The 25,360-nt window shown below is 46.6% G+C and overlaps 1 protein-coding gene across 6 annotated transcripts in view; it reads right to left on the reverse strand.

The window, feature by feature from the left end:
* Window positions 1–773: 773 nt before the first annotated feature.
* Window positions 774–25,360, reverse strand: part of PLXNA2 (plexin A2) — a 306,134-nt gene continuing 281,547 nt past the window's right edge. For 5 of the 6 annotated variants that reach the window (XM_039536888.1, XM_039536887.1, XM_039536890.1 and 2 more), the window contains 10 exons: window positions 22,675–22,741; window positions 21,343–21,489; window positions 20,257–20,416; window positions 19,452–19,555; window positions 13,627–13,726; window positions 10,829–11,019; window positions 10,016–10,185; window positions 6,639–6,851; window positions 4,590–4,740; window positions 774–3,224 (listed from right to left, as the gene is read on the reverse strand). In XM_039536888.1, coding sequence (XP_039392822.1) covers window positions 3,129–3,224; window positions 4,590–4,740; window positions 6,639–6,851; window positions 10,016–10,185; window positions 10,829–11,019; window positions 13,627–13,726; window positions 19,452–19,555; window positions 20,257–20,416; window positions 21,343–21,489; window positions 22,675–22,741 — 1,399 coding nt within the window. In that variant the 3' untranslated portion in view covers window positions 774–3,128. The remainder of the gene's footprint in view (window positions 3,225–4,589; window positions 4,741–6,638; window positions 6,852–10,015; window positions 10,186–10,828; window positions 11,020–13,626; window positions 13,727–19,451; window positions 19,556–20,256; window positions 20,417–21,342; window positions 21,490–22,674; window positions 22,742–25,360) is intronic. The other variant, XM_039536893.1, reaches the window with a different exon arrangement.

Below are 25,360 nucleotides of genomic sequence, written 5' to 3' on the forward strand. Positions count from 1 at the left end.
TTCTGTAATGTCAGCAGCAAACATGTCAGGTTAGCAATTGCCCTAATGATTGGGTGTTAAATTTATCAGCTACACAAAACACTGTGATGTTAGGCCTTTACCAGGACAGCCTCGACATTTCTACATGTTCTTTCTGACATCAGGCTCACCATACAGGCAAAGGGTCCCTGAGAAGGGAACTCTCTTGGTATCTGGCAGCCTGTATTCTGTGCAGCTTCTCATATTCTCTTCCTGCCCTGCTCTCCCAATGTGTCAGTAAATCAGAGCCTTCTAGTTGCAAAGCTTAGGCTATTGTGAATGTCAAAAGCTTTGGCTTATTGCACGGGGTCAGTCATTAGTATTTCTTTCAGGCTATTAATAGGACCCAGAGAAACTCTCAAAGGCGGATTATCAGAAGAAAGTGGACTTGGCATGGCTTTTAATGAATTGTAATTAAAACAGCAAGTTTCCTGAGTACTTCTCTGAATGTTTTTCCCCTCCCCTTCCCCTCTGTTGGCTGCATTTAGACTAGAAAACGAACAGTCTGGGACTCTCACTGTGTAGTTAATATAGTGTTCTTAACCTGCACAGCAATAATTTGACACAGTCCTCTCACACCCTTCTGCTGAAATGGTGCAGGCAGGGGCAGCTCCAGGCCCCAGCACGCCAAGCGCGTGCTTGGGGCGGCAAGCCACGGGGGGCGCTCTGCCGGCGCTCCGAGGGCGGCAGGCAGGCTGCCTTTGGCGGCTTGCCTGCGGAGGGTCCGCTGGTCCCGCGGCTTCGGAGGACCTCCGCAGGCAGCCTGCCTGCCATGCTTGGGGCAGCAAAATGCCTAGAGCCGCCCCTGGGTGCAGGTTGGCAGGCAGTTATGAGAGACAGATTGAGAGCAGGCTAAGGCCCTGATCTTCCATATGGATCCATCAGTACAGATCCTTACACCCAGATAGAGTCCCAACAACTTCAGCATGACTCTGTATGAGCTGAGTGGTCCATGCTGGCAGATCCCAATGGATGACATTTAAGCAAATGCAGATGAGAAGTATTTGATCCTCTAAGACAGCTGATTCATACAGCCCAGCACTGCGGTTATGAGTCTCTCTGACCTCAGTAATATAGGGCCTCCCTTCTCTTCTCACACCCTTTATTAATCTTTTGGGAGCATATTGTTACTTTTAACTGAATCCTGCGGTTGAGAGATTGTTTTGCTTGGGTAGCAGCAGGATTTAACCCCCAGACCTGCAAAGTACTGAGCGCTCTTGACCTCACGGACTTCAACCAGGTTTTGAACAGTACTTTATGTTGAGAAACATTAGCTAATCCTCTTGCACCCCAGTTATTAGCACTCCCTCCATTTCAGGGATGGCAAAAGAATCGGAGCGAGATGACAACTAGCCCGTGGCTAGCACACTCTGCCTCTCCACAAGGAGACTTAAGGCTGGGCATTTTCAAGGCTGGTTTTGATTCCATTAAACAAACTCTGGTAGCTATTTTGCTGCAACCACCAAGGCTCATATGGCCGATATTTCTATTTCCATTAGGTCTAATCACCTCATCCTCCCCCACTGCAGTCTGCACAAATATCAATATTTATTACAGAGAGAAATATTTACAGCATTCCATCCGCCGCTTGGCACTCTTTAAAGGGACAGGAAAGCTTTGGTTTCTTTTAAAGGAAAGACACTCACAAACATTTGCCTTTCGCTGTCCATGAAAAGATGGGCTGCTATGGCCAGTTAGAAACTGAACCTAACAATGAGATACAGAGACAAAGAGACAATGTTGGCTGGCACTCGGAGTGCGTCATTTTGGACTTTCTCTCGCTGTGAGTAAAGATTCTCCCTCTCCCCAACAAAAACAAAAAGTCCTATGCTTCACCTTTGGGTGACCTTGCATATGCTGAGAGAAAAATGCAATTGGAGTCTGTCCTGATCTTATGGGTAAGTATAAGTGTGTCTCAAACAGAAAAGCAATAAATATGTTATCTCGCTATGTCTACGCTTTTCAAGTATCACTTGCTGTAAACATTGGTTTTAGTTTGTTTGTTTTTTACTGCAAGAAATCACATTGTGGCTGGAACAAAATAACACTAGTCAACTAATAGCCCAAGCAACTAAGTCAGTCTCAGCCCAGCTCTGCTCGACTGTGCAAGATCAGCCAATTGGTTTTGCTTAAATTGCACCTGTAGAAACCTACAATGCACCAATTTCAGTTTAAACAGTATATGACTTCCTTAGTTTCAAATGCCACGAAGGGCAGAACATTCTTCAGGAACATGAGTGAAGCAAACAAAAATACCGCAGAATCTTTACACCGGGGTGGAGCTGTGTGTTGAAATGGAATGGAAATAAACGAGAAAAATGTTTAAAATCAGACCCACCATCATTCAACAGTAAGTGGGATTTAAAAAATATATATATAATATCTATATATTGACACTATATAAATACATAGATAAAGCTGGATTTCAAGACAAACAGGTTAGATGATCCGATGGTTCTGTAATTCAGGTCAAGTTCTTTCTGGTGCCACTGGATTTATTTCCAGCTAAACTATTATCTTCCTTTGTGTAAAAAGGTTTGGTGCAAACTTGTGCTCATATTTTTTAAAAGTTCCCAGGAACAGGAATAATTTAATTTTCCAATTTTTCGGATTAGCATAGGAGTCTATTCGCAGAATGTCTGAGCCACACACCACGGGAAACTGACGAGTGAGAGAGAATTTGGAACTGAATTTTGTTGGCTGAATTATCTGTGTGGCCACGGTGGTTGCTTTAATTTTTTTCTTTCCCTCTTTTTTTTAAACCCTTTAAATACAGTTTTCATTATTTCCTAATATATATCAAATGATTTTCATGCAAAATAGCAGTCACGGAGGCATCCAGACTTCTCAGGTTCCTTCCTTCCACATATATGACTTGAAGAATTACTCCAGCTTGATCCTATTTTGCATTGAGATGCACTGTCCTTCTTGCTGTCCTTTCAAACTGGAATCTAAATGATTTTGAACTTAATATCTGGGACAATCCCTGCTTCCCCCAGAGGATGTTTCAGTATTTCTATGGGTCCAGTGCCTTCCTTGCTTGTTCATACTCTTCATTCCCAAGAGTAACTAGTTCCTTCTCCTGGTCCTAGGAGCACCATCTCCTTTCTTCAGCTCTCAATAGACATGGCACAGATAAGCTGTTCTACTTTGTATGCCAAGCGCTGCCTGCGCGCCTGCTCATCCTGCTCCAGAGCCCCGATGATCTGGTGCAAAATAAACACGATTAATGTAAACATTCCAGAAAGGAGAGAAAAAGAAAGAAGGGGAGATGAGGGGCATAAATAAATAAAGAGAGAAAAATACTCAGAGTTGGACTCTAGGTGTTAATGATAACATGCAGCAAAGATACCTAGGATGGGTCCAGTTTAATGAACTCCCTTCCCTGGGCAACACAGCGGCAGTGGTTAGTGAAGCTGGTAAAACAGAAGTACTTGGGGCAGGCTAAGTTAATGCTGCTGAGCCAGTACAGGTCTGGCAAGCCTTGCCCAGGACTTGGGAGGGCCACCTGAGACTTCTGGGTCACTCCCCAATCTAAATGCTCTCCGCACTTGGCCTGTTGCTGTCAATCCCTCCCCTTAGCTTTGTTCCTTCAACGAAACTTAACTAACAAAAGACAAAGCACTGAGTGCTCTTCCATTCCCAGCCATGCTGATTTATTTGTTGGACTGTTTGCTGCATGTTATACCATCAACACAATCATTTCCCTGCTCTTGTACCGTTGACTCTACATCCCCTGTCTCATTTAGCGTGAAAGTGATGAGATTTTAGTCCCTAATCAGAAGATGGCTGTGGCATTGTATCATAAATGCATACATGCAATTAAATGACAAAAACCTTCCTTTTAATGGATGTAATTGCAAAACAGGTTCTTCTCACAATGAAAATGAAAGGGTGGAACAGATGGCGAGAACTTGGTTTCAAGTGATGCATTCATTAAAGGAGCCCATGCTGCCAGCTTTGCTGTGACATGAAATTTGTGCCATACTGGAAGTTCCCTGAGGATGCTGGGATTTGTGACAGAGTTTGCTGGGGCAGGACGATTTTTCCCTGCATTTGGAAGTGGGCTGCACCGAGGGTGCACCCAGGTTCAGGAATTCAGAGCTGCCCACACAACGCTTCAAGGGATTGGTTCTCATGGGATGTGCTACACTGGCAGCTCTGGAGACCAAAGCCGCCTACTGACGCACAGCACAGGTACAGCATAGCTAGCAGCACTGCAAGCTTCAACCATGCTGCCCTACTGACCAGCTGTCAGGGATGAGAGGGGAAATTGGCCTCCAGGCCCCATTCAGTCTTTGGCCGCCCTTCTGAAACTGCCAGCCAGGAAGCCAACTGTGCTGTGTGGAGAAGCCTATCCATGCCAGGAACAGGACTGCGGCTAACCACCTGTCCAGGGTGCTTTCAGTCACTACCAAGCCAGAGTGGAACTGAAACTGCCAACCTAGAGGTGAAAGGCTCCGTATCCCACTTATATACAGAGCCTCCTCCCAATGGACTCTATCTGTCTAAGGTGGCTTGGTGGCAGGATTGCCACATATCCTGTGGCCCGGGGTGGGGGGCCTGCTTACCTCTTCACTGTACTTGCTGACGTAAGAGTAGATCTCATTGAGCGCGCTTAGCATGTTGAACTCAATGGCATGCAGGCGTGACTGCTCCGCGAGGTAGGCATTCATATCCTGGTCACTGATGGCTGGGAGCTTTGCAATGTCTGCATAATACCTGGGGAATGAAAGGTGAGACACAAATGAAAAACATATTGGCAAGGAAGGGCATCATGTACGCAGCAGGGATGCCAGTGCCTCCTGAATGTAAAACCCCAAGGGTTCAGTCTCAGCTAGCATTCATTGCCCAGAACAGGGGTCTGCAGTTCTATCTGGCCTTTGTGAACTCTGAAAGGAGCCAGCAAGGCCTCTCCTCCCTATTGCTTCTAACCAAGCAGGAGCCACGGCAAATCTGGCCCTGTGCATATCAAAGGAAACATTTTGCCCCACGCTGAAATGCAGCAACTTCTGGGGTCCTGGGAACAGAGAAGCTTTATGACTCTGCACAGTAATACTATGTAATCTCCATCTAAAAAGTATACCGAAGTGGAGAAACTGAGGGATAATACCTTATCCAGTGGAAACTACAGGGCGGATTTGTGTGAGGCAGACAATAATGATCTAAACTGCAATCTGGGTCAGGCATCAAGGCTAACACTCCAAGATAGTGCCACGGGATCTTTAATGGTTGAGGTCTCCGTTGCACATCTAATCTGACAGTCAGCACCAGCCATAGCAGCATGCGTGTTTGAACTGTACTGTTTACTTTCTACCTTTCAAGCATCCTACCACGTTTGCTCATGAACCTGCCAACTGGGAGGCAGAATGGATCACCATTCATTCATTGTCAGCATAAAATTAGTGAGGAAACCTCTCATTTTCGTTTAAACTCTACCATTAAAAATTCTTATTATTCACTATATTCCTCTGATAGATGGTCAAAAACCAGCAAGACTATAGGTGACACACCTGACCAACAAGAACATAAGAACGGACGTATTGGGTCAGACCAATGGTCCAGCTAGCGTAACATTCTGTCTTCTGACCGTGGTCAGTGCCAGGTGCTTCAGAGGGAATGAATAGAAGCATCCGCCAGAACCATTGTCCTCCTGCAAATGCTCCTTTGCTGCGAGACCTACACAACACCTGACAGTGGTCAGATGGCTGGCGTGCTGTGATTGCTGCTTATCATACTGACCAGCATCGCCTCCTTGTGCTGCCCTTGTCGGTCTGTTGTATTCACCCCGTCCCCTCATCTTATATTTAGGCTGGAAGCTTTTTGGGACAGGCACCATCTTTTTGTTGTGTGTTTGTACAGCGGCTAGTGCAGTGGGGTCCTGGTTCATGACGGGGGCGTGGCAATAATGATGCTTGCCATTAATTTAGAGGAAGAACCATGTCATCTTCCATCCAAGATCTCATCGGCTCCAATGCCATTTAGACCATGGAATCAGGCTATGTGATGCTATGGCTGCAGGTCCAGCAATGCACGTGTAATGCTGACAGACCTCAGCAGGTGGGATTGAACCTGGGACCTCTGGAGCTAAATGCATGAGCTAAAAGCCACATGCCTCTTAGCTAAGGCTGCAGCAGACTCATTAATCACTAGATGGTCTAGGTGGCAGTACAGCGGGACAAAGCCACAGGCGCCGACTTCCTCTCTTCCTGAGGGTGCTCGACACCCCACTCCGCCCCAGGCCCGCCCTCGCTCCACCCCTTCCTCCAAGCCTTCACCCCTGCCCGACCTCTTCCCGCCCCCTCCCTGCTTCTCCCAGCGCCTCCTGCATGCCGCTGAACAGCTGTTCTGCAGCGGGTGGTAGGTGCTGGGAAGGAGTTGACTAGCGGGCTGCCGGCAGGCAGGAGGCGCTGGTGGGAGGTGTGGAGCTTGGCTGCCGTTGGGTGCTAAGCACCCAACAATTTTTTTCCATGGGTGCTCAAGGGCCAGAGCACCCACGGAGTCGGTGGGCAGAGCACTGCACCAAGCAGGCACGGGTTACATATGCACTACAATGGCTGACCAGGTGGTGCAATGAGACAGCTGCTGCTGCTCCTGACCATGCTCCCGCACTGACGTACCTTTCTACCCAGCTCTTGTAGCTGGGGATATCCTTGGCATAGAGCAATTTGTTGGAGGGGGAGTCCTTGCCCAGGCGGTGCTCGGAGGTGGAACAGGAGTCCATGAAGGTCTGGGCGACAACAGAGAGGCAGGCGTCTGTGATGCTACCCTTGTGGATATCGAACACAAACTGGGGGTTTTTGATTACGTTCACCCAGAACCGGAGAGGGAGGCTGCAGGAAAACAAAGTAATAAAAACAAGTCACAAACCCTAGAGACAGGAGGGGATCTTTCTTTCCCATGTATTTCGGGTCCCGCAATGATCTGCTCAGGGCGGTGCCCCTTATAAGCACTAAGTGGCAGTAATGGCCCCACACAGTCTGCAGTGGTACCCTAAGCAGAGCTGAGCCCATCTCATTACCAAACCCGGGCCAGGCTACTGGCCACTTTTCTTCTCTGATTTTCCAGCCACCCCTTGGCCCAGCCCCTGCTGACCCTGCCCACTTCAGAGTGGCTGCCATTTGACTTGGTCTTGTGCCATGTCAAGGGGCAGCCAGAAAGGCCCGGGTGCTGAAGCCAGGTGGACTGCAGGCACCGTACTGTAAGGCAGAGAGGAAGCTCTCCGTTTTAGGAGAGCCCCCCAGTGTTTCCAGTGTTGGGGTTTATCCAGGGGGCTCGGGAGGTCAAGTGCAGTCTGTTAGTCTGTATCTCAGCGTTCTTTAGAGCGAAGGTCTGTGGCACTGGGCTGGTGAGGAGGTGGGGTGCTACTAGAGTCCCCACTAATAATCCACTGCAGTGAGCAGAATCTAGGGCCTGTTCCCAGCCCGTCACCCTGGAAGGAGCACATCAGGTATCTTTGCCTCCCCCCCGCCTCCAAATCCTGGGCCTTGGTAATCAAAGGAGAATTATTCTTCCCTTTTCCTTTGGCTCTATAGCAGGATCAAAAACCAGCTGCTGCTTTCTGTTAGCTTTCAAGTCCCAGCTCTCCCTAGCTAGCCAGCTAGCTACAACCAAGGCTTCAGCCTTAACCCTTGGAACACTGCAGACAAGTTGCTCAATGCCGTCGCACCGCAGAGTCTCTTGTCAGCGGCCTCAACTCTCCACATGCTCCCAATCGCTGCTCTCTGCATGATGGCCCTGAACTGCTTCCCATGCTGACCAACTCTCTGGCTACTTCCCAGGCCCCCCCTCAGTCGGCTAAACTGCCTTCCCTCTTCCAAGCTGCCACACCTGTTCTCAATATCCCCCTTCCCTCTCATCTCACCTTGCGCCCCTCCCAGCTCTCCTGCTACTTCCAACAGGTGATGTGAGTCTACACCCAGCTACTAAAGTCTCTCAGTTCCCATCTGGGCTCTGATGTGGTCTGAGACTTAACCCTTTCCATTCTCAAAGGAGCCATGCCTGGTCCTTTTCTAGCTGACGGAGCACAGGGCTAGAACTCCTGAGTGATACTCCCATCCCTAACGCTCACCCAGTTAATATCTGGGACAAGGCACTTCCCCTCTCAGTGCCTCTATTCCTGTCTGACAATGCTCGGCTCTCTCCTAGGGGCACAGCAAGCACTCACTAATGTTTGGAGAGTGCTGTGGAAATGTATAGACATAGTGAAGGCTCGATGTAATGATTAGTTTGAAAACTAGAATTTACACCTCTGCTCTGACTCCTCCTTTGTTCCCGTATGCAAAGCTGTACAATGGCTGGGTCCCCATCAGCAGCCGGAACCCATGTGGTTTGATGGCTGTGGTAGAAAAATCTTTGTTGTTCGACACCGTTTCCCTTTATAGCTTTAAGAAGTGTCATTTTATTCAGGATTCAAACATTTTATCCTAATAGCTCCTTCTTCTAAAGCTTTCAACAAATTGTTTTTAGCTTCCTACAGCCTTAGCGGGGAATCCAGCTTTTGCAGACATGATGATTAGAGGCTTTTTAAACCACGAGGGACTGGTGGAAAAAAAATAAAAAAATCTTCAGGGGGCTACCATTTGTTATGGATTCTCCACCCCCCACCCCAGAGGTAAATTTCTAACCCACGGAGCTTTTAATCCTAAAATAACAGCAAAGGCAAAGATGTAATAGCGCCAATTGTTTTGAGAACATTGAGTCCAAGCTGCAGTTTGTGTCAATTGCACACAGTTTAAGTGTGAGCTCCACTCATCGGCTCTCTCTTCCCTTTCTCCCTCGCTCCCTGGAGCACGGCTCCCGAAGCATTTGGGAAGGAGCTGCTGCTAACTGAACTGTCACCTCTGAGCATTAGCAGGCATTTCCCTTTTGATAATATCATACATGTAAGGTATGGCTGTTAACTACCTGCCTGTATACAACCCAGCCATTTCCAAAATCTCTTCTCATTATTGGAGGGCAGGGGCAGTCTTGGGGCTAAAGAACTGGACTGCGATGCAAGACACCCGTGTTCAATTCCCTGCTTTGCCACAGTTCATTTGTCTGTCTTGTCTGTATAGATTGTAAGCTCTTTGGGGCAGGAGCTAGATTTTATTATGTGTACAGAGGCCTCTGGGAACTACTGGAGTACAAACACCAATAAATAATTCCTACCCTTGGAATGAAAGGAGGGGTCTGGAATTTACACTCAAAACCACATCTGTCTGAGTGGTGAGGTGAAACAGGTTTGTAGGAGTGGAATTAGTTTATCCTATAATAACCGCTAAATAATTTAACAGGCAGTTTGCAGTTTCCTGGATGCTTCATACTTAGAAAAATAACCAGATTTTAACAGATTAAAGTTGTAAATGAAAAGGCAGGGAACACTTCGCTTAATTTTCAGTGCTAATTTATCTCTTTGTGGCACTGTCAATAACCTGTAGCTTCTCTGAGGCTGGAGATCAACAGCAGGAGCTGGTGTACAGGCCAGGACTGAGATGCACTGGCAGAGCTGTCTATGTGCTGGCGGTTCCTGATTTGAACCACAACAGGTCAGAATTGAAGAACGTTGTCACAGCAGCAAGGAGGTCCCATAATTGGGATGGCACAGGTACCGGAGGTTTGGATTGAAGAGTATTAGCAAAGCTTTGTATCAGGGGTGCCTCCTTCCATTATATCTGAGGGCAGCCAGAATGTGACAATCACCCCCAAGTGCAAAAAATGCAAAAGTTCCCTGAAAATGAAAAGAACCAGGTTTGTGACTCCCAGGCAGAAGGACAGGGGCAGGGTTTTGCACAAATGTGCGTATGCTGGCATCTTCCTTAACAATGAAAGAAAGGAGGTGTGGCAACACCAGGTTTATCCTGTGAGGCACACGTGCACTCCGAGCTACCTCCAGTTACACAGATGATGTCCCTCCTCCTCCCGCTCCCAGCCCCATCCCCGCATTTCCATTCTTTTCCAGGCTGTGGATAATTGCTCAACAGTGGAGGTCCACCCCCACTCCCCATGCTCTTACCAATTGCTCTTCCAGGTGTGCCTCACATCTGTGTCGTGGATGCTGTGCTTATCTGCTTGCTCATCCAGGAAATCGAACATGTATTTTATGGCCAGTGGGAGCGCGCTGCCTCGGTGCACAGTACTGAACAAGGTCTCGAACAAGTCATCCACGAATTTCTGCAGCGTACCCTAATGGGAGCAGCAACCAACGGGGTGATGGGAGGGATGTATGCACACTCGGCTAAACAGCAACAGCAGGAGGGGACACCAGATGGTGACACGGGCTATGCACAGCTCCAGAAAGGTATAGGTATAGACCCTATAGGAATATGTAAGGTATATGTAACCTTATAGGAATGGGCTGGCTGCACTTCTCAGGCACATTGGTTTTATTCTTAACGTTAAGCACCTTTTCTTTTGCTTCTGAAATGCAATCTGTGCTATAACCATTGCTGAGGGCACTACAAAAGGATTGCAGATTCCCTAGGCTGAGATGACGGGTAAAGCATTTACAGACATGGTAGCTTCCTTCCAATTTTTGGTGGCATTTAGTGCTGGTGAAAGGATGGAGCATCTAGAAATTTAGGAGCGATTGCCAGGAAACCAGGGCTCTATTTCTGGCTCTGCCATTGAATTGTTCCGTAACTCCAGGAGCACTTATCCTCTCTGCACCCCCGCTCCCTCTGTGTAAAATGGGGATAATAATGCCCAATTCAGACAGGTCGCAAGGCTTCATTAATGGACACTGAAGGCTCGAGACGGGGGCTGAGCATTGTCTCTTTACAGGCCTATTTATACATTTTCCAGGCAGACTCTGGTGCACAGTGATTACCTTTGTAGCTAGGAGCCTAGTCAGGTAGATCTCAGACACCATCTTACTGCCCCGGTCGCCCTCCTTCTGGTCTCCATGGTCATGGTTTTTGACTAGGTGCCAGACTTTCACTCCGCTCTCTAGGTCAGGGGTGATCATGGGTGCCCTGGAGCGGAGGCTGTCTGGGCTGCCTGTGTACCGGAACGTTGAATCTGAACAGAAGGGAAGAGAAGCCGGTGATGTCCAAAGGAAGCAGCTTCTATCACTTCTCTGCCTCTCCTTAGTAGACCTCCCTCCCTTAACTGGATTATTTGCAGAGCAATTAAATAGAATACATTGCAGACACCATTACAAAAAAAAAAGCATTTGCCACAAGTGGACACACAGGAAAGAATGAGGGGCAGGACTTTGTCTCCAGTGAGGAAGGGGTTAACTCCAGCTGAGCAGTCCCTTGTCCAGGGGAAAGGGTAGGAGAGTGGCTGTTTGTGAGAGGGAGGTGGAAGGCTGCCTTTATGATAATCAGATTGGGCACCCGGGGCTGAACAAATCTTTGCTTTCTTGTTGTAAGTACTAACCTTTGCTGGGTCATCATTCCAGCAGCTTGCACTGGTAGTGATGTTGCCTTCTGGGCAAGGACACAGAAGCCTGGTGGTGTCTCAGATACCACTGGGACTGGGTAACTATGTCCATGTGATGACTTTGTAAGGGGGAGGGGCACACTTTTGAACACTTTTTCCATGACATCAGACCTTTAAAATCTGGCAAGTTTATTTTATACACATTCCTCAAGGTGACTGTGTCATTTCAGCAAACTTGAGCAGCTCAGACTCTCTTATTATAGTGTAAAATGCCATATACTCTATCCTCCTCCCAGTATCTCTCCCCCCCTGCTACCTTCTGCTCCAGTCCAGGTCCATGTATGTGTGTGAAATAAGAAAAATGAAATGAAACAGAGACTGCACAACACAAGGGAGCACTTGGGGAGTGTCAGTAACAACATGTGGATAGCACACAACTCTTCCCTACAGTCATCTGTTACTGTCACAGAGCTCCATATTCAGATTCTGGGACTCTTCCTAACTGGTTAAACTGATTTACTCACACGCAGTCCCATTCAAAGCACAGCCATTACTCACATGCTTAACGTTAAGCAGGTGCATGAGTGTTTGCAGGATCAGGGCCTTAATGTCAGCTCCCGGCAAGTCTGATTGCAGCTGCCTGGCCCAATCCAAACAGGGCAGAAGCTGCGTTAATTTTAAAACAAGTGATGTGGTTCAAATGTATTAAAAAAAATCAAATTAAGAAGTGACTGAATTAAACAGCAGACCAATGATAGGTTGTATCTGCAGTGTGTGCTTGTATCCTTTTGGCCCCTGTGCAGGCAGGGTCAGGGGAGGGGAGGAACGTAAGAATGACCATACTGGATCAAACCAAAGGTCCATCTAGCCCAGTATCCTGTCTATCAACAGTGGCCACTGCCACTGCTTCCCTGCAGGAGCCCTGATCACACCCCTTACTTTCACCCGCTTGCTCAACACCCAACCTTTCCTGGGGAGCTGGAATAAACTTCTCTTTGGAGCATGGGTAAGGTGCTTCCTTAATCACCCCACTCACTGCTTAGTGACACGAGGTGCTTCAGTTTCCCAAGGAAATGTATTATCCTGGCTCCACCCACCCACCCACTATCCATTCAGCCTGTGGCAGAACGTTCTGGTGAGACTATCAAACCACCACACTCTCTCTCTCTCTCAAATGCTTGCTTTGCTGTGGCCAGCTCAGCCTCCCAAGTTTCCACTTGCCTTTCCCAGCACCAGAAAGAGTTAAGGGGATCAGCACAGGGAAATATAACAGTTATTACAAAAGTTGGAAAAGTTTCATCCCTGATTAATACGCAGACAAATATGAATATTCCAGCCAATTTAATTAAGGCACGGGGGAGAAAAGGAGGGGGGAAGGTTGGGAAGCATCTAGTAATTCTATTTTTAAACATGGCTCTGTACTGATGCATAATATGGAAAGTAAATCTGCATCCTCATTTGCATTTTGTCTGCACAATTAGAATTATTAATATTAACGTTAGCAAAGATCATGCATACTTGCAGTTCACAAATGCTCTTGGACCTGATGCCGATGAACAAGCATTGGCATTACTTCCCCAATCTGGGTCCCCTCCCCACTTCACCTGAAGAACAAAGGGAACTAAGAACTTTTACTTGCACTGATTTTTATAGGTGGCAAACAACCCTTGCTATGGTGCACAGAGCCACAATACTGTTCTGCTAGCTGACGGGTCTCACACCATTCAGATGGCTCTGCAGAACTCTTCCGTGATGGTACTCAGAATAAAGATTTTGAGAGCCAGGAAACTGGGAAAGGAAGTGGGTCTGTCAGGAGAGCGCTCTTTGGCTAAACAGTCCATAGAATGGAGGAGCTGAAAAAAACCTGTGCGCCAGGGACTTCTCCACCATCCTTTATGAAGGTGTATTATTACTACTGTGTATCCGAAGCTATAAATGTGCACTTGGCATCTAACAGACTCAATTATTCAGACTGTAAACTCTTTAGGGCATGGTCTGTAAAATGCCTACCCATACTGCTATGCAAATAACATTCCCAATTCCTATGTGTTTAAAATCTTGCATGCTGAGTTAAGGATACTCTCACTTGTTGATTGGAACTAAGCAAAATTACGAGCTGAGACCAAAAAGCTTGTTCCACTAATGATTCCAGGCTGGAGTCTAAAGATGAGTCTAGCAGTGGAAAAGTCAGGTCGCTGCCTGTGAGCCTTTAAATCCCCAGCACTTAACCCTGTTTCTTACCATATCTACTAATGGAGGTTCGAGATATGCTGGCAGAGGCAGGGATGTTATACGAGGAGGTCTGTTTAGGAACGAGAGCCACCACAGAGCGGTCTGACACCTGGTAAGGCAAAGAGACAGAAGAAAGCGGATGAGTGAGATGAGACCACCAGGAGGCACTGCTGCTGATGCCACCTTTGGAATGTAGAACACTGCCTGCTAAGCAGCAAACAGTGAAGGCTGTAAGTTTTAGAATCCAGACTTTGCAGGGAGCTAACAAAATGACACCTTGTTCATGACGACAAGGGGAAAAAACCCGAATCACACTAGCCTGCTGTTTTCTTAACACAAGAGAGATACCCCCTCTTTATCTTGTTGCGTCCTCTGCTGGATTCAAGGCCCTGAAGGAAAGGGATGATAAATGAAGACATATTGAAGACATTTTTGGTCATTTTGATTTAAGATTACATTTTATCCAATAAAAACGGAGAATCTGAAGAATTGTTGCAATCCAATTAAAGTAGTAACGCAAAGGGAATACAACAGCTATAATAATGTTATGGACCATAAAACACTCTTATTAAACCATTTTTTATTTTAACAATTTTTATGAACTTTAAAAGTTTGATTTACAGCTGAACAAGTCATAAAACCATCTTTCAGGATCTTAAATTGTCGGTCCCTCTATTACACCAAAAAAGGATTAAATGCTGGGAAGTCAAACTATAAATGAACATTAGCACTAACGAGATTCTGTTATAGCAGGTTTTAGTGGCAGCGTTTAATTTTACCCTCCCTATAAATCTAATAGTCATTGGAAGTTTTTAACTTATCTTCATTAATTAAGAATCTACAGATTTCAATGGAATAGACCTTAGCATTTTTTAAATTCTGAACTGAAAACCTTATGATGCAGTATGGCAGGGGAATAGGAAAGTGAACCCTACAGTATCTTCAGGTTGATGTGCCTTCTAGGGCTCAGCCAGTGATTTACTTGAGGAGGGTGATGCATTACAGAAAGAAAACATCCCCTCCTTACCCTAAATTATCTGTCCCCTAGTTCTAAATACTCAATTTACCAGCCAGGGTGCATTATTCCATAAATCTGGATACTGGTCTGAGTAGGTGCTTCCCTGGAGAACTTATTAAGGACTCCTCCTCTTCTCATGCAGTGACACCCACTCATCTGTCATCTCTCCACCGATCACTCGAACTTCTCTCTCCATGCTAGTCTTGCTCCGACCAGCGGCATATCGGATTCGCTCTCACAAACCGTCTTGGATGGGTAAAATGAGCTGCTTATTCTTCCTCCTAAACCCTCTTCCCACTTTCATTTTCCTGCACTATTCTTCACATCACCTCCCTCCCTGTCAGCCTCATCCCTTGCACACTCATATTTGACTTCCTACTACTTGTACACTTCCAGGATCTCGTCACATCTTGCCACTTGCCACTCCACACCATACCGAAAATTTGACCCTTTGATTCTGTCCCTGTGGCCAAAACACACGCCTGGGCACTGGTCAACTCCTCGTCCCTTATGGGCTCAACGAAACCCTTATCTCTTCCGTCCATTCTGTCCAAAAGGCAGCGGCTAAAATGACCTTTGTCACTCCATCAGCCCCTGTCATCCCCTCCTTTGAAGCTCACCAGTGGCTGCCCAATACAACAAGTCTGAACTTCATATCTTTTGCAAGATCCTGCACAGCTCTGTTTGAGCCTCCTCTTGGATGCATTCCTCCTCCTCATTCTAAACCCCACCCCCAGACTCCCTATTTTTGCAAGGTCCAGAGACTTTAAATCTAATTGTCACATTAGAGGAGACACAAGCATCATGGCTTAGACAACAAGTTAGATTATAAACTCTTTGGGGCAGATTGTACAGTGGCTATCATAATGGAGCCCATATCCATCACTAGAGGCCTGTATGTGGTTACTGCCATACAAATAACAACCCTGATGCAAGGAAGTGCAATACCGCCTGATGAGACAGAAAACCAAGATTCTTACCACACGTGGTCACTATGGAACCCTGAGCACCCTCCCTGAATATAGGTGGAGTCACAGTGGTGTTGAGGCAAACTTCAACTGGGATGATTACATTCCACCTCCCTAAATTGCCCCTGCAGTTTCAAACTGAAGGTAGTTTGAATAACTACTGCCAGTGCAAAATAGCTGGCACATTCCACCTTAGTTGCAGGAAAATGATCTCTAATGTATAATGATCTGTAAAGTGCTTTGGGATCCTTCAGGATGAAAGAAGCTGTATAAATGTCAGTTATTAATAATAATAAATAATAATAATAATATGGCTTCATGTTACACACAGCAAAAATGAAATATTTCTATTTGGCTAAGTACAACACTTCACACCTCTGTTATTTCTCCTCTTTCCACCCCCACCTCATTTCACCCAATTTATTAAGTCACTGGAAGGAACAATCAAGTGGTGATATTATTTTCTTAGGCTGTTATTAGCTGCCACTTTGGTTTAATTTCACTAAGGTGAAATCTAAGCATTCCAGTGCAAGGAATACAAAGAAAGCTCTGGATTTTCACACAAAGATGCAATAATTTCCAGGCTGCTGTGGTTGGATACGGTTTCATCAGAGCTGTAGTTAACTAGGAGAGAAGTATTAAAAATTCCACACACACAGAGGGAGCACTCTCGCTCTCTGAAGTTTGGGCAGAATGACTCATCAGCTAAAAAGCACCAAATTAGCATCAGATGCAACATACATTCCTTTCCCATTCTGCCCTGCTGCCACCACACTCCGATAGAACCCTGGAGACACACGAGAAATTGGCTGACTTTGTTTTACAACTTTACAAATATTCTGGTTCTTCGCCATCTTGAAACATGCCATGTGAAACCCCTTTACAAATAATGATAAAAAATAGAGTGGGGAGAACAACAGACAAGATGTCCAGCTAATACCTTCTTTATTGACATGGCCTGGCAAGGATACCAGAGCAGTTAATGAACTCCAGCTTTGGACATTCAGTAGCCAAACCACTATAGGTGTCTGAGTCTCATTTTCCATATGAATGTTCCCTGGCTGTTGCTAATTTTTCATTTAAAATAGTCTTCTAATCTCTCAGCCCTTCCAGCCTCCCAGTGAGTGATGTCTCTTCATGGTTTGCTACCTCCAAGTTAACCCTGCGCAAGCCATTGTAAATCATTTGATGTTAAATTCCGAGTGGTTCATTTTTCTTGGGTAAGTCTGTGTGAGCATATACTACAGAGTTTAATAGGGATAGAGTTCTACAGAAATGTAGTATGATTCTACAGAAATTCTTCTAAAAGCCCTAGAGAATTTAACAGAGAATGAGACCCTTTCCAAAGGTATTTTCAAGCCAGAATACAGAATTCAGCAGCAGGGGGATACAGCTCTCTATTCAATTCTATAACAGTTCAGAAATAATCTATAGAAAGCTGATCATTTCCTATTAAATTCTATTTGATTTTTCCATACAGGGGATGCTTGTGAAAATCAGATTAATGGCTGGGTAGACAAGACCATCAGCTGATGATGATGTAGGTGGGACGTTATCATAATAAAAAACCCAGAAAAAACAAATCTTGCCTTGAAGAGCTGATGAAGAAATGTGGGATTAAGAGAAAGACTTGGAATTAAATCATCAACCTAATAACAAATGATTGCTGATACTGTCCAACAAACTAGAACCTGCAGCTGTACCACCTTAAAGCATGTGATCATGCTAAGCAGGCGTAAGGCTGGATTAGTTCTTGGATGGGAGACCTCCACAGAATACAGTACTTAGGAGCTGCAGGAATTGTGTCAATTGTGGGCAATTCACTGATCCTTTTGATTCAGTGTCCCAGTATAGAGGTAAGGGGCTTGTCTTTCAGCTAACACTTCCAGCATGTCCTAGTAGGGGGGAGGGATAGCTCAGTGGTTTGAGCATTGGCCTGCTAAACCCAGGGTTGTGAGTTCAAGGATCTGGGGCAAAATCAGTACTTGGTCCTGCTAGTGAAGGCAGGGGGCTGGACTTGATGAACTTTCAAGGTCCCTTCCAGTTCTAGGAGATAGGATATCTCTGTTAAAGTAGATAGACAGAGCACTGATGTAGGTGGCAGGCTGAGCTAGCTACCCCGAGTACAATCCCATCTGAGACCCTAGGCACATACTCTGGCATCTAGCCCATCCTGCTGCAGCTACACTTATTTTTAGCACACTAGCTCAATCAAAGTGAGCACACGGACCTCAGGATACATGGCCCAAGCCAATCCTAAATTGTGCTTGCCAACTTAAAAGCCAACTGTGGTGGTCGTATCTATCTGCTAGGAACTGAGCTAAGACCCATGAAACTCTTTTCAAAGAGAGGCCACTGAATAGCCATGAGATAAATCACCTTTAAGAAACAAGCAAAGTAAAAAGGGAAAGGTTTCTGTTCTAAAGGCAACTGACTAGTACCTCATGAAAAGATCGATTTCTCTTAAGAAACCATTCTGCTCAGAAAAAGAAGTGTCCTTGTACTACACCAACCTCCTTTCTTCTAATTAGTGACTAATTAGGAGGGGTACTGCGAGGTAAGTTGAAGCTACAGGAAGGCTATGGACAGGGGATGAATGAAAGTCCATTAGGGGTGCAGTACCAAGCACTGGGCTTCAGGAGCAATGCCTCTACTAACTTGAAATCAGTTTCATGGGGGGTTGGATACAGTTACACTCCAACACATTCCTTCTTCCCTACAACAGAACATTCCAGCATGTGGTAGACAGATGGACCTGGCTGAGTACGTACCTCTCTCTCTCTCTCTCTCTGACCTATCATAGTTAACACTTTCTAGCGTCTCAACTCTCACCCAAGGCAGGCTATGCTTGGCTGGTGTCATGAGCATAACAGCAGTAAGAGACAGAAAGAAGCTTGAAGGTCATCTGGTCCATTTTGGTCACTGTGGGATGCAGCATCTCCTCTAGCATTCTGACCTGTCTAGTTTCAAATTTCTCCAGTGATGGGACTCCTGATGCTTTTCTTGGGAGACTCATTCCAGAGCTTAACAAATTTCACTGCTTCTCGACTAAGAAACATTTCCTGATATTGAGGTTTACGTTTACTGTGCTTGGGGCTACATTCCCTTGACTGACGGCACACTCCTCTGTGCCTGCCTTTAATGGTAAAGCTGTGCGATTGCAGCACAGGACACAGGGTCAAGGCGGTGCCCCCTTGTTCCTAAAAACTAGGTGCCTTTGGTATCCCCTGAATGAGAACTGAGAATCAACACGTAGGAAGATTGAGAGTGAGAAACTGGAAGACACTAAGGTGCCACAAGTACTCCTGTTCTTTTTGCGGGTACAGACGAACACGGCAGCTACTCTGAAAACTGGAAGAGACTAGTTGTCCATGTAGCTTGGTGCCCTGCCTCACTGGATCAGGCAGCTAGTCTGCCCCCATAGTGCCTGGTGGCCTATAGACAAAGCTTCAGAGACAGAAACCCCTCTCCCTTCCTATACTGCCCTCCCCTTTCTCTCACTTAGGCTTCCATTTCCAGGCCTGGGTCTCTGACATGATAGCCCTCTGCAGCCCCCCACATCTTTAACCGTGACAGCACAGTCCTCTCTTGCCTACCCAGTCTATCTGGTGAGAGAGGCTGGCATTTTTAATTTAGTCAATTTTCAACTCTGCTAGTTTCTGTAAGATGTGTGTCAGGGCTGCTTTCTCGTATAATGCACGAGCACACTGAACCATTCTGGTTTATCATAAGAACGTGACCTCCCTGTCTGTCTTGTTAGACGAGACACCGAGGAATTAAATTTCTGCTTTTCTTTCCCTTCCGCTTGGCTGCTTTCTGGGAGCTCTGCGTCAAGGATGGTTTCTTACCTGATAATGCATCAGGGTGTTTAACCGCTTCCAGTCGCCCTCAATCTTGGTGGTGATGTCTTCATCCTGCAGGACCACACGAGCTATCCGGCCTTGCCGCCACTCTGCAGGGAAGGGAAGAACAAGCAGACACGATGGTCAGGGATGAAAAGCCACCTGCCTCTTCTGTCCACATCAGTCTCATGTGACATTGTACGAGAGATGACTCTCTAAGAGGCCAAGCTCCCAGGAAGGGGTGTTCAGCGAAAGGGCTGACTTCTGCTCTTGATTATTCCTGTGCAGCTCTAAGGAAGTCAATGTGGGTTGCTTCCTTCCAGCTGAGAGCAGAATTTTCCCCAGAGTGGGGGAATGTAATTATATTTTAGGGTGTTTATCTAAACTAAGGGTCCCCCCCACAACACTACTGTAAATATATGGCCTTGGAGGTGCCTTGCGTAAAAAGCTAAAGGTGGTCTGAGGTGTCAGTCACTTGCTCACTGGACAATCGCTCCACTAAGACAGTTTTCTGGGGGACATTAACAGGGTCTGCCGTGTGCAATGGCTAAGACAGGTAAGGAGTTTGATCCAGTGTTGTGTCCTGCAGAAACAGCATCTCCACTGGGTGAGGGGTGTCGTGTGTGTTTGGCGGGGGAGGTAAGGATAAAGCAAGTGTGCACAGAGCTAGCCATTCTGGCTCTAGCCAATGCGATCAGCTTCCTGAACATTACAAATCTCTCTAAGAACTACCCCAATACTGGCTACCACTCTAACTCCTTCTCCCCAACCCCTCCCCCCGACACCTCTCACAGGGCGGGGATGTTCTTACCCAAGTCCATGTCGACAGCCCTTGGCCTTTGGGAATAGGGGACATTTTTGTACACCGCATCCAGAATCTTCTCTTTGACCTGAGTGATGGTGTCGCAGTTCAGCACCTTCACGGGGATCTCTGGGCTGTTTTCGTTATCGGGGTTCACACAGTTCAGGATCTAGAGAGGGAGAAGTCATCCCAAACAGCTCTCAAGAGGACTTCAGAGAAACATCCAGCATAACAGTGACAACGTTCATCGTGGGACAGAGACACTTAACACTGAATTCCCCCGAAAAGCCACACCGTCTACATTCATATCACAGCTGTTGCATCTAGAGTCTCCTTGGGAAGCTCATTAAACTAAAAGCAACAAAGAATCCTGTGGCACCTTATAGACTAACAGACGTTTTGCAGCATGAGCTTTCGTGGGTGAATACCCACTTCGTCGGATGCCAGACGTAGTGGCTATTCACCCACGAAAGCTCATGCTGCAAAACGTCTGTTAGTCTATAAGGTGCCACAGGATTCTTTGGGCTTTTACAGATCCAGACTAACACGGCTACCCCTCTGATGCTCATTAAACTAAGAGCTTCAGGGTGTCCATTGGAGTTATGTTTTGGGGAGGGCAAAGGCATGGAGAGCTATAGATATATAAAAAAGGATGACGAAGGTCTGTGATTCCACATGTAAACTCTGATTTTCCAAACGTTAGCAGCCAGGGCTGTTTGCACACAATCTGCACAAGCAAGTTAGGTACATACTTAATTTGCACATGGCCCTGGCACCCTGAGGTTTTGAAAATCGGGCCCATAACGTTACATGCACTTACATCTTACAGATTATTGCACATGCAACACTTGTGGGCCACAGTGTTGGAGTATGGACTGAGCCGGCTGAGAATTTGGGCCATAAAATTGTGTATTTCCTGCTTGTGCTTTCAATGAAGGACCAATTCTGACACGAAGCAGCTCGTTCTACCCTGGGGCATCAGAGCTGCATATATCCTGCCATTCCTGTATGGCTTCTCTTCACTTACAGTAGGTCACTTACAGCTGGAGATGACGCGTACAGTTCAAAGCCAGGTCCCATGGACAGCCAACTCACCAATGTTTTGTACTCAATTTGCTGCCGGATCAGCTTGTCCTCACTCAGAGAATAGCGTGCCTCCCCTGTGATGGCATCGATAGGGCCCTTCTCCATCTGCTGCTTGATGGCACAGTACAGCATAAAGAGCGGCTCCCCAGCGCACTCCTGTTCGACAAGACACACAGCAAAACCAAAATCTAGGTGAAGGTGCCTCTTCGGCAGGACCGTATCCTAATGCATATGCTTATCTTTAAGCAGGTGCACGGTCCCACGGACTTAATCTTAACAACCAAAGTAAGTGTCTGCAGGTCTGTGGGCCAAAGCAGTACTTGGAGAGGAAAGCCAATGCCAAGGGCCCGTTGCTCAATGTGGGTAGCATCCTTGGCTTGCCTCCCCACTGCTGGAGAGAAGGAATCTGAGGGTATGTCTACATTCCAGCTGCTATAGAGGCAAAGCTATGGTGCTGCAACTATGCCACTGTAGCGCCATAGCGCAGACTCTCCCTACGTTGATGGAAGGGGTTTTTCTGTCGATGTAGCTAATCCACCTCTCTGAAGACGGCAGATGTCTTCTGTCAACCTAACTGCCTCTACACTGGGGGGTTAGGTTGACCTAACTATGGTGCTCAGGGTGTAAAATTTTTCACAGTCCTGAATGATGTAGGGAGAGGAGTTGTCTGGGGTACCCCAAGGGGTACAGCGAGGTGAAATGGGATTACACTGAGCAAGGAAAGTTACACTGAACAGTAAGGCGGGCACATTTCCCATCAGAGAGATCCAATGCGCACAGTGCTCCAGGGAAGTGGTAGAAGCTCCATTCCCTGGGTTATTTTACATTATACTGAAAAAAGCAGTCAAGAGTTGACTGTAGGGAACTACACTTTCCTGGGTGGGGCATGGACTAGATGATGCAGGCAGGTCTTTTTCTGAGGCGTGAAAGCCTCCTACGTGTCCTACACATGCAGCCCATCAGGGCTCACTGCTGGATGGTGATGATACTTTGTTCCTTCAGCTGAATGGAGACAGGGAGACATGCACCAGGCATGCTTCATTGCAGGCTTGTGATGCAAAGAACATTTCAAATGTGCAACATGCAACCTCAGGGTTGAACAAAGCTAAGCACGGAGATGGTTAGCTTAGACTCCGCTAATTTAACTACAGCTCCAGATGCACATAGCACAAATCTTATTTCCAGATCTCTGCTCTGCTATTGTCTCCCCCTTACGTTAGGTCTTGTCAGGCATTTTAAAGGCTGGAGTCACCCACTAGGTCTTGGGCAGGAGGAGAGCTGTGGAAGTATAAGGAGACTGGGTAAAGACAGAAGAGGATCTCCACTCAGTCTCCCCCTCACCTTTAAGAATTTATGGAGGAGGAAGGCAAACCAGTTAGTCAACATCTTCTCAGCCACAGACTCGGTCCTGGAAAAAGACGAGAGGACAGTTCATCATGTCTATTTAAAAAACTCAAAACAAATGACTTCCCGTCACACCAGTGACCCCTCATCTCAATAGTGCGGGAGAGCTGGGAAGTTTAAAAGCAACTATGGACAAAAGCGAAACTGATATCTTGGACTAGTTTCACCCTCTCAATCTGAGTGAGGTATCGCTCGTTACAGACTCACCGCATCCCTTAGCAGATAGGGCTGCACTTCTCCCACAGGCCTTTGGCCATGTGACCATCTTCTAATCACCCTCTCCCAGCGAACAGTGCCCATCTGGAGCACAAATTCACAACAGCATTAAGATTCTGCACTGGAGAATCTGGCATCATTGTCCCTCAGCCCTGCCCCCTCCCACATTTAGCTGACAAGTGTATGCAGATTGCTCAGGAACAGAAAGGAATAAAGACCAGCTGACAGCCCGTCATGAGCCCCTCTGACAGGGATGCCTGGTGGCACTTTAACTCCTTGCACGTGGTGCAAATTATACCCTATGGCTCAGTAAATCACTGGAATTTGCAGTGGTTGCTGGCAATCAGGGACAGCAGAGTGACAATGGCAGGGGAAATTGCAGCTTTCTCCGCAGCCCCACCCAGCATTCTCTCCCCACATTGTGCCCAAGATTATCTCTAATTTAAATACAATGGCTCCTAATGATAGTTTTTAATGCTGGCTCTGCAGGATTGCTGGTCTCTCTTTAAAGAGACACTGTTCCTTTTCTCGGAAGTGGGGAAAAGCTTTTGAAAGCAGCACTGGGCTGGTGACAGGACGAGGGGCCCCCTCATCTATGAGACCCTGAACTGTGCTGCAAACGTGTTCAGAAGCGGCTGTCAGGCAGGCTTCCAAGAAGTGGTTGTTGCTAGCATGGCTATAGATCAGTGGACAAGGATGTTTCTTTTGTTGCCAGCTGTGCTAGCTGAGAATGTGCTGTAAATGAATCCCCGTCCTAGGCGGTCTAGCTCTCTGTGCACTAGGGCTTTTCTGATCCTGCCCAGCATTACTCTTAAGCTGCCTTTAGGACTTGGGATTAGCCCCAATTTCAGCTATCGCTAACAGCAACGGCTGGGCCTGAAACCAACAAGCAGCTGCCCTTTGACGTACCCACTCCATCTTGCAAAGCATGGCTTTCCTTGTCTAGACAGGGCAACTGGTGACTCGCCATAGCCTCAGGTTGTGTCTACACTAGCCACTTTTCTGAAAAGTTTCCCACCCTTGCTTGGGGCGGCTAGTGCAGAGAGTGCTCCAGGCAGCTACTGGCATTTAATTCATCACAACTCTGCTCTGAATGGGCCTGAGCAGCCCTGTGCATAACTAGCCTTGCCTAGACTAGTGCTATCAGCAGTACAGCAGCACCGGTAATGAATTAGGGGCCCTATTTTTGCCAGTGTAAACAATGCTGCAGGCGCTGTTTAGCGTAGGGGATTAAAAACCATTAGTGTAGAGTCGTAACGAGAGAGACACCATGGTCTACTCTTGTGGATGTAGAACTGAACTGAGACTCAGGAGACCGTGGTTCTAGTCCTAGATGAAATGCTGACGGGGCTGCCGTGTGACCCTCTCTGGGTCACAGCTTCCTTTCCCTCATTCAGGGGATGTCTACACTGCGAAGTTGTTGACAAAAGTTTTGTCTTTTGTGGGGGGGCTTTTTTAAGTACCCGCGAAAAACGAAAGTTTTGCCGACCCAAGCGGCAGTGTGAACGCGGCTTTGTCGGCAGGAGCGCTCTCCTGCTGACAAAGCTGACGCCGCTCGCGGGGCTGGAAGTATTTTGTCGGCAAAAGTACCGCCAAAGAGCGTTTACACATGCTGACATTTAGCGACAAGGCTGTGTCGACACAAGGCCTTGTCGCTAAAAGCTGCATGGTGTCTTTCTTGTCAGACTGTGAGCCCTTTGGGTCAGAGACCGTCTCTCACTGTGTCTCTGTATAGTTCCCAGCACTCTCCAGCTCTTACTGCAATAGAGATGACAATACTAATGTAAGAAGGTTTGTGCTCACCACAAAGCTCATTGAATAGTAAGCAGAAGTTACAGATTCACCAGTATTTCAGCCATCAAAAGCAATGAGTTCTATTTGCTAGGACACCAGGAGTTATATTATCCACACTTATCAGTATATGACATCTGGAGGGTATTCATGAAAATGTCTGTAAATCCCAAATAATTGAATCACAAATGATTAACTGTCTGAAAATTCATGCTGGAAAGTGCCAATTCACTGTTCTTCTGTTTAAAATTTTTCATACATCCAATCAAAGAGGAGAAACAATAGCACGTGACCTAGGCAACCAACCACCAGCCACGAATAAAGAAGAGCCAGTAACAAATAGTCAAATCAAACAGCAGGAGAACACCACAGAATCTGACAACTATTCCTGCAGACTATTTGGTGAATATTAACAAGGTAGAAAAAAAATCAGGATCAGTCTGTGAAATGTTTGCTAATTGAGAAAGGGCTAACTTCCTAATGAATATTACTAACATACAGCGTGACCAGTTCTTGTAAGTTAATTTCAGATTAATGCAGATTGTAACATACCGTCCCTCTTGATGCTACAAAAATAATCAGGTGAAACAGATGTGTGGCACGACTGTGTTATAAC

The sequence above is a fragment of the Mauremys reevesii genome, linkage group 4, assembly GCF_016161935.1.
Source record: "Mauremys reevesii isolate NIE-2019 linkage group 4, ASM1616193v1, whole genome shotgun sequence".
Taxonomy (NCBI): Eukaryota; Metazoa; Chordata; order Testudines; family Geoemydidae; genus Mauremys; species Mauremys reevesii.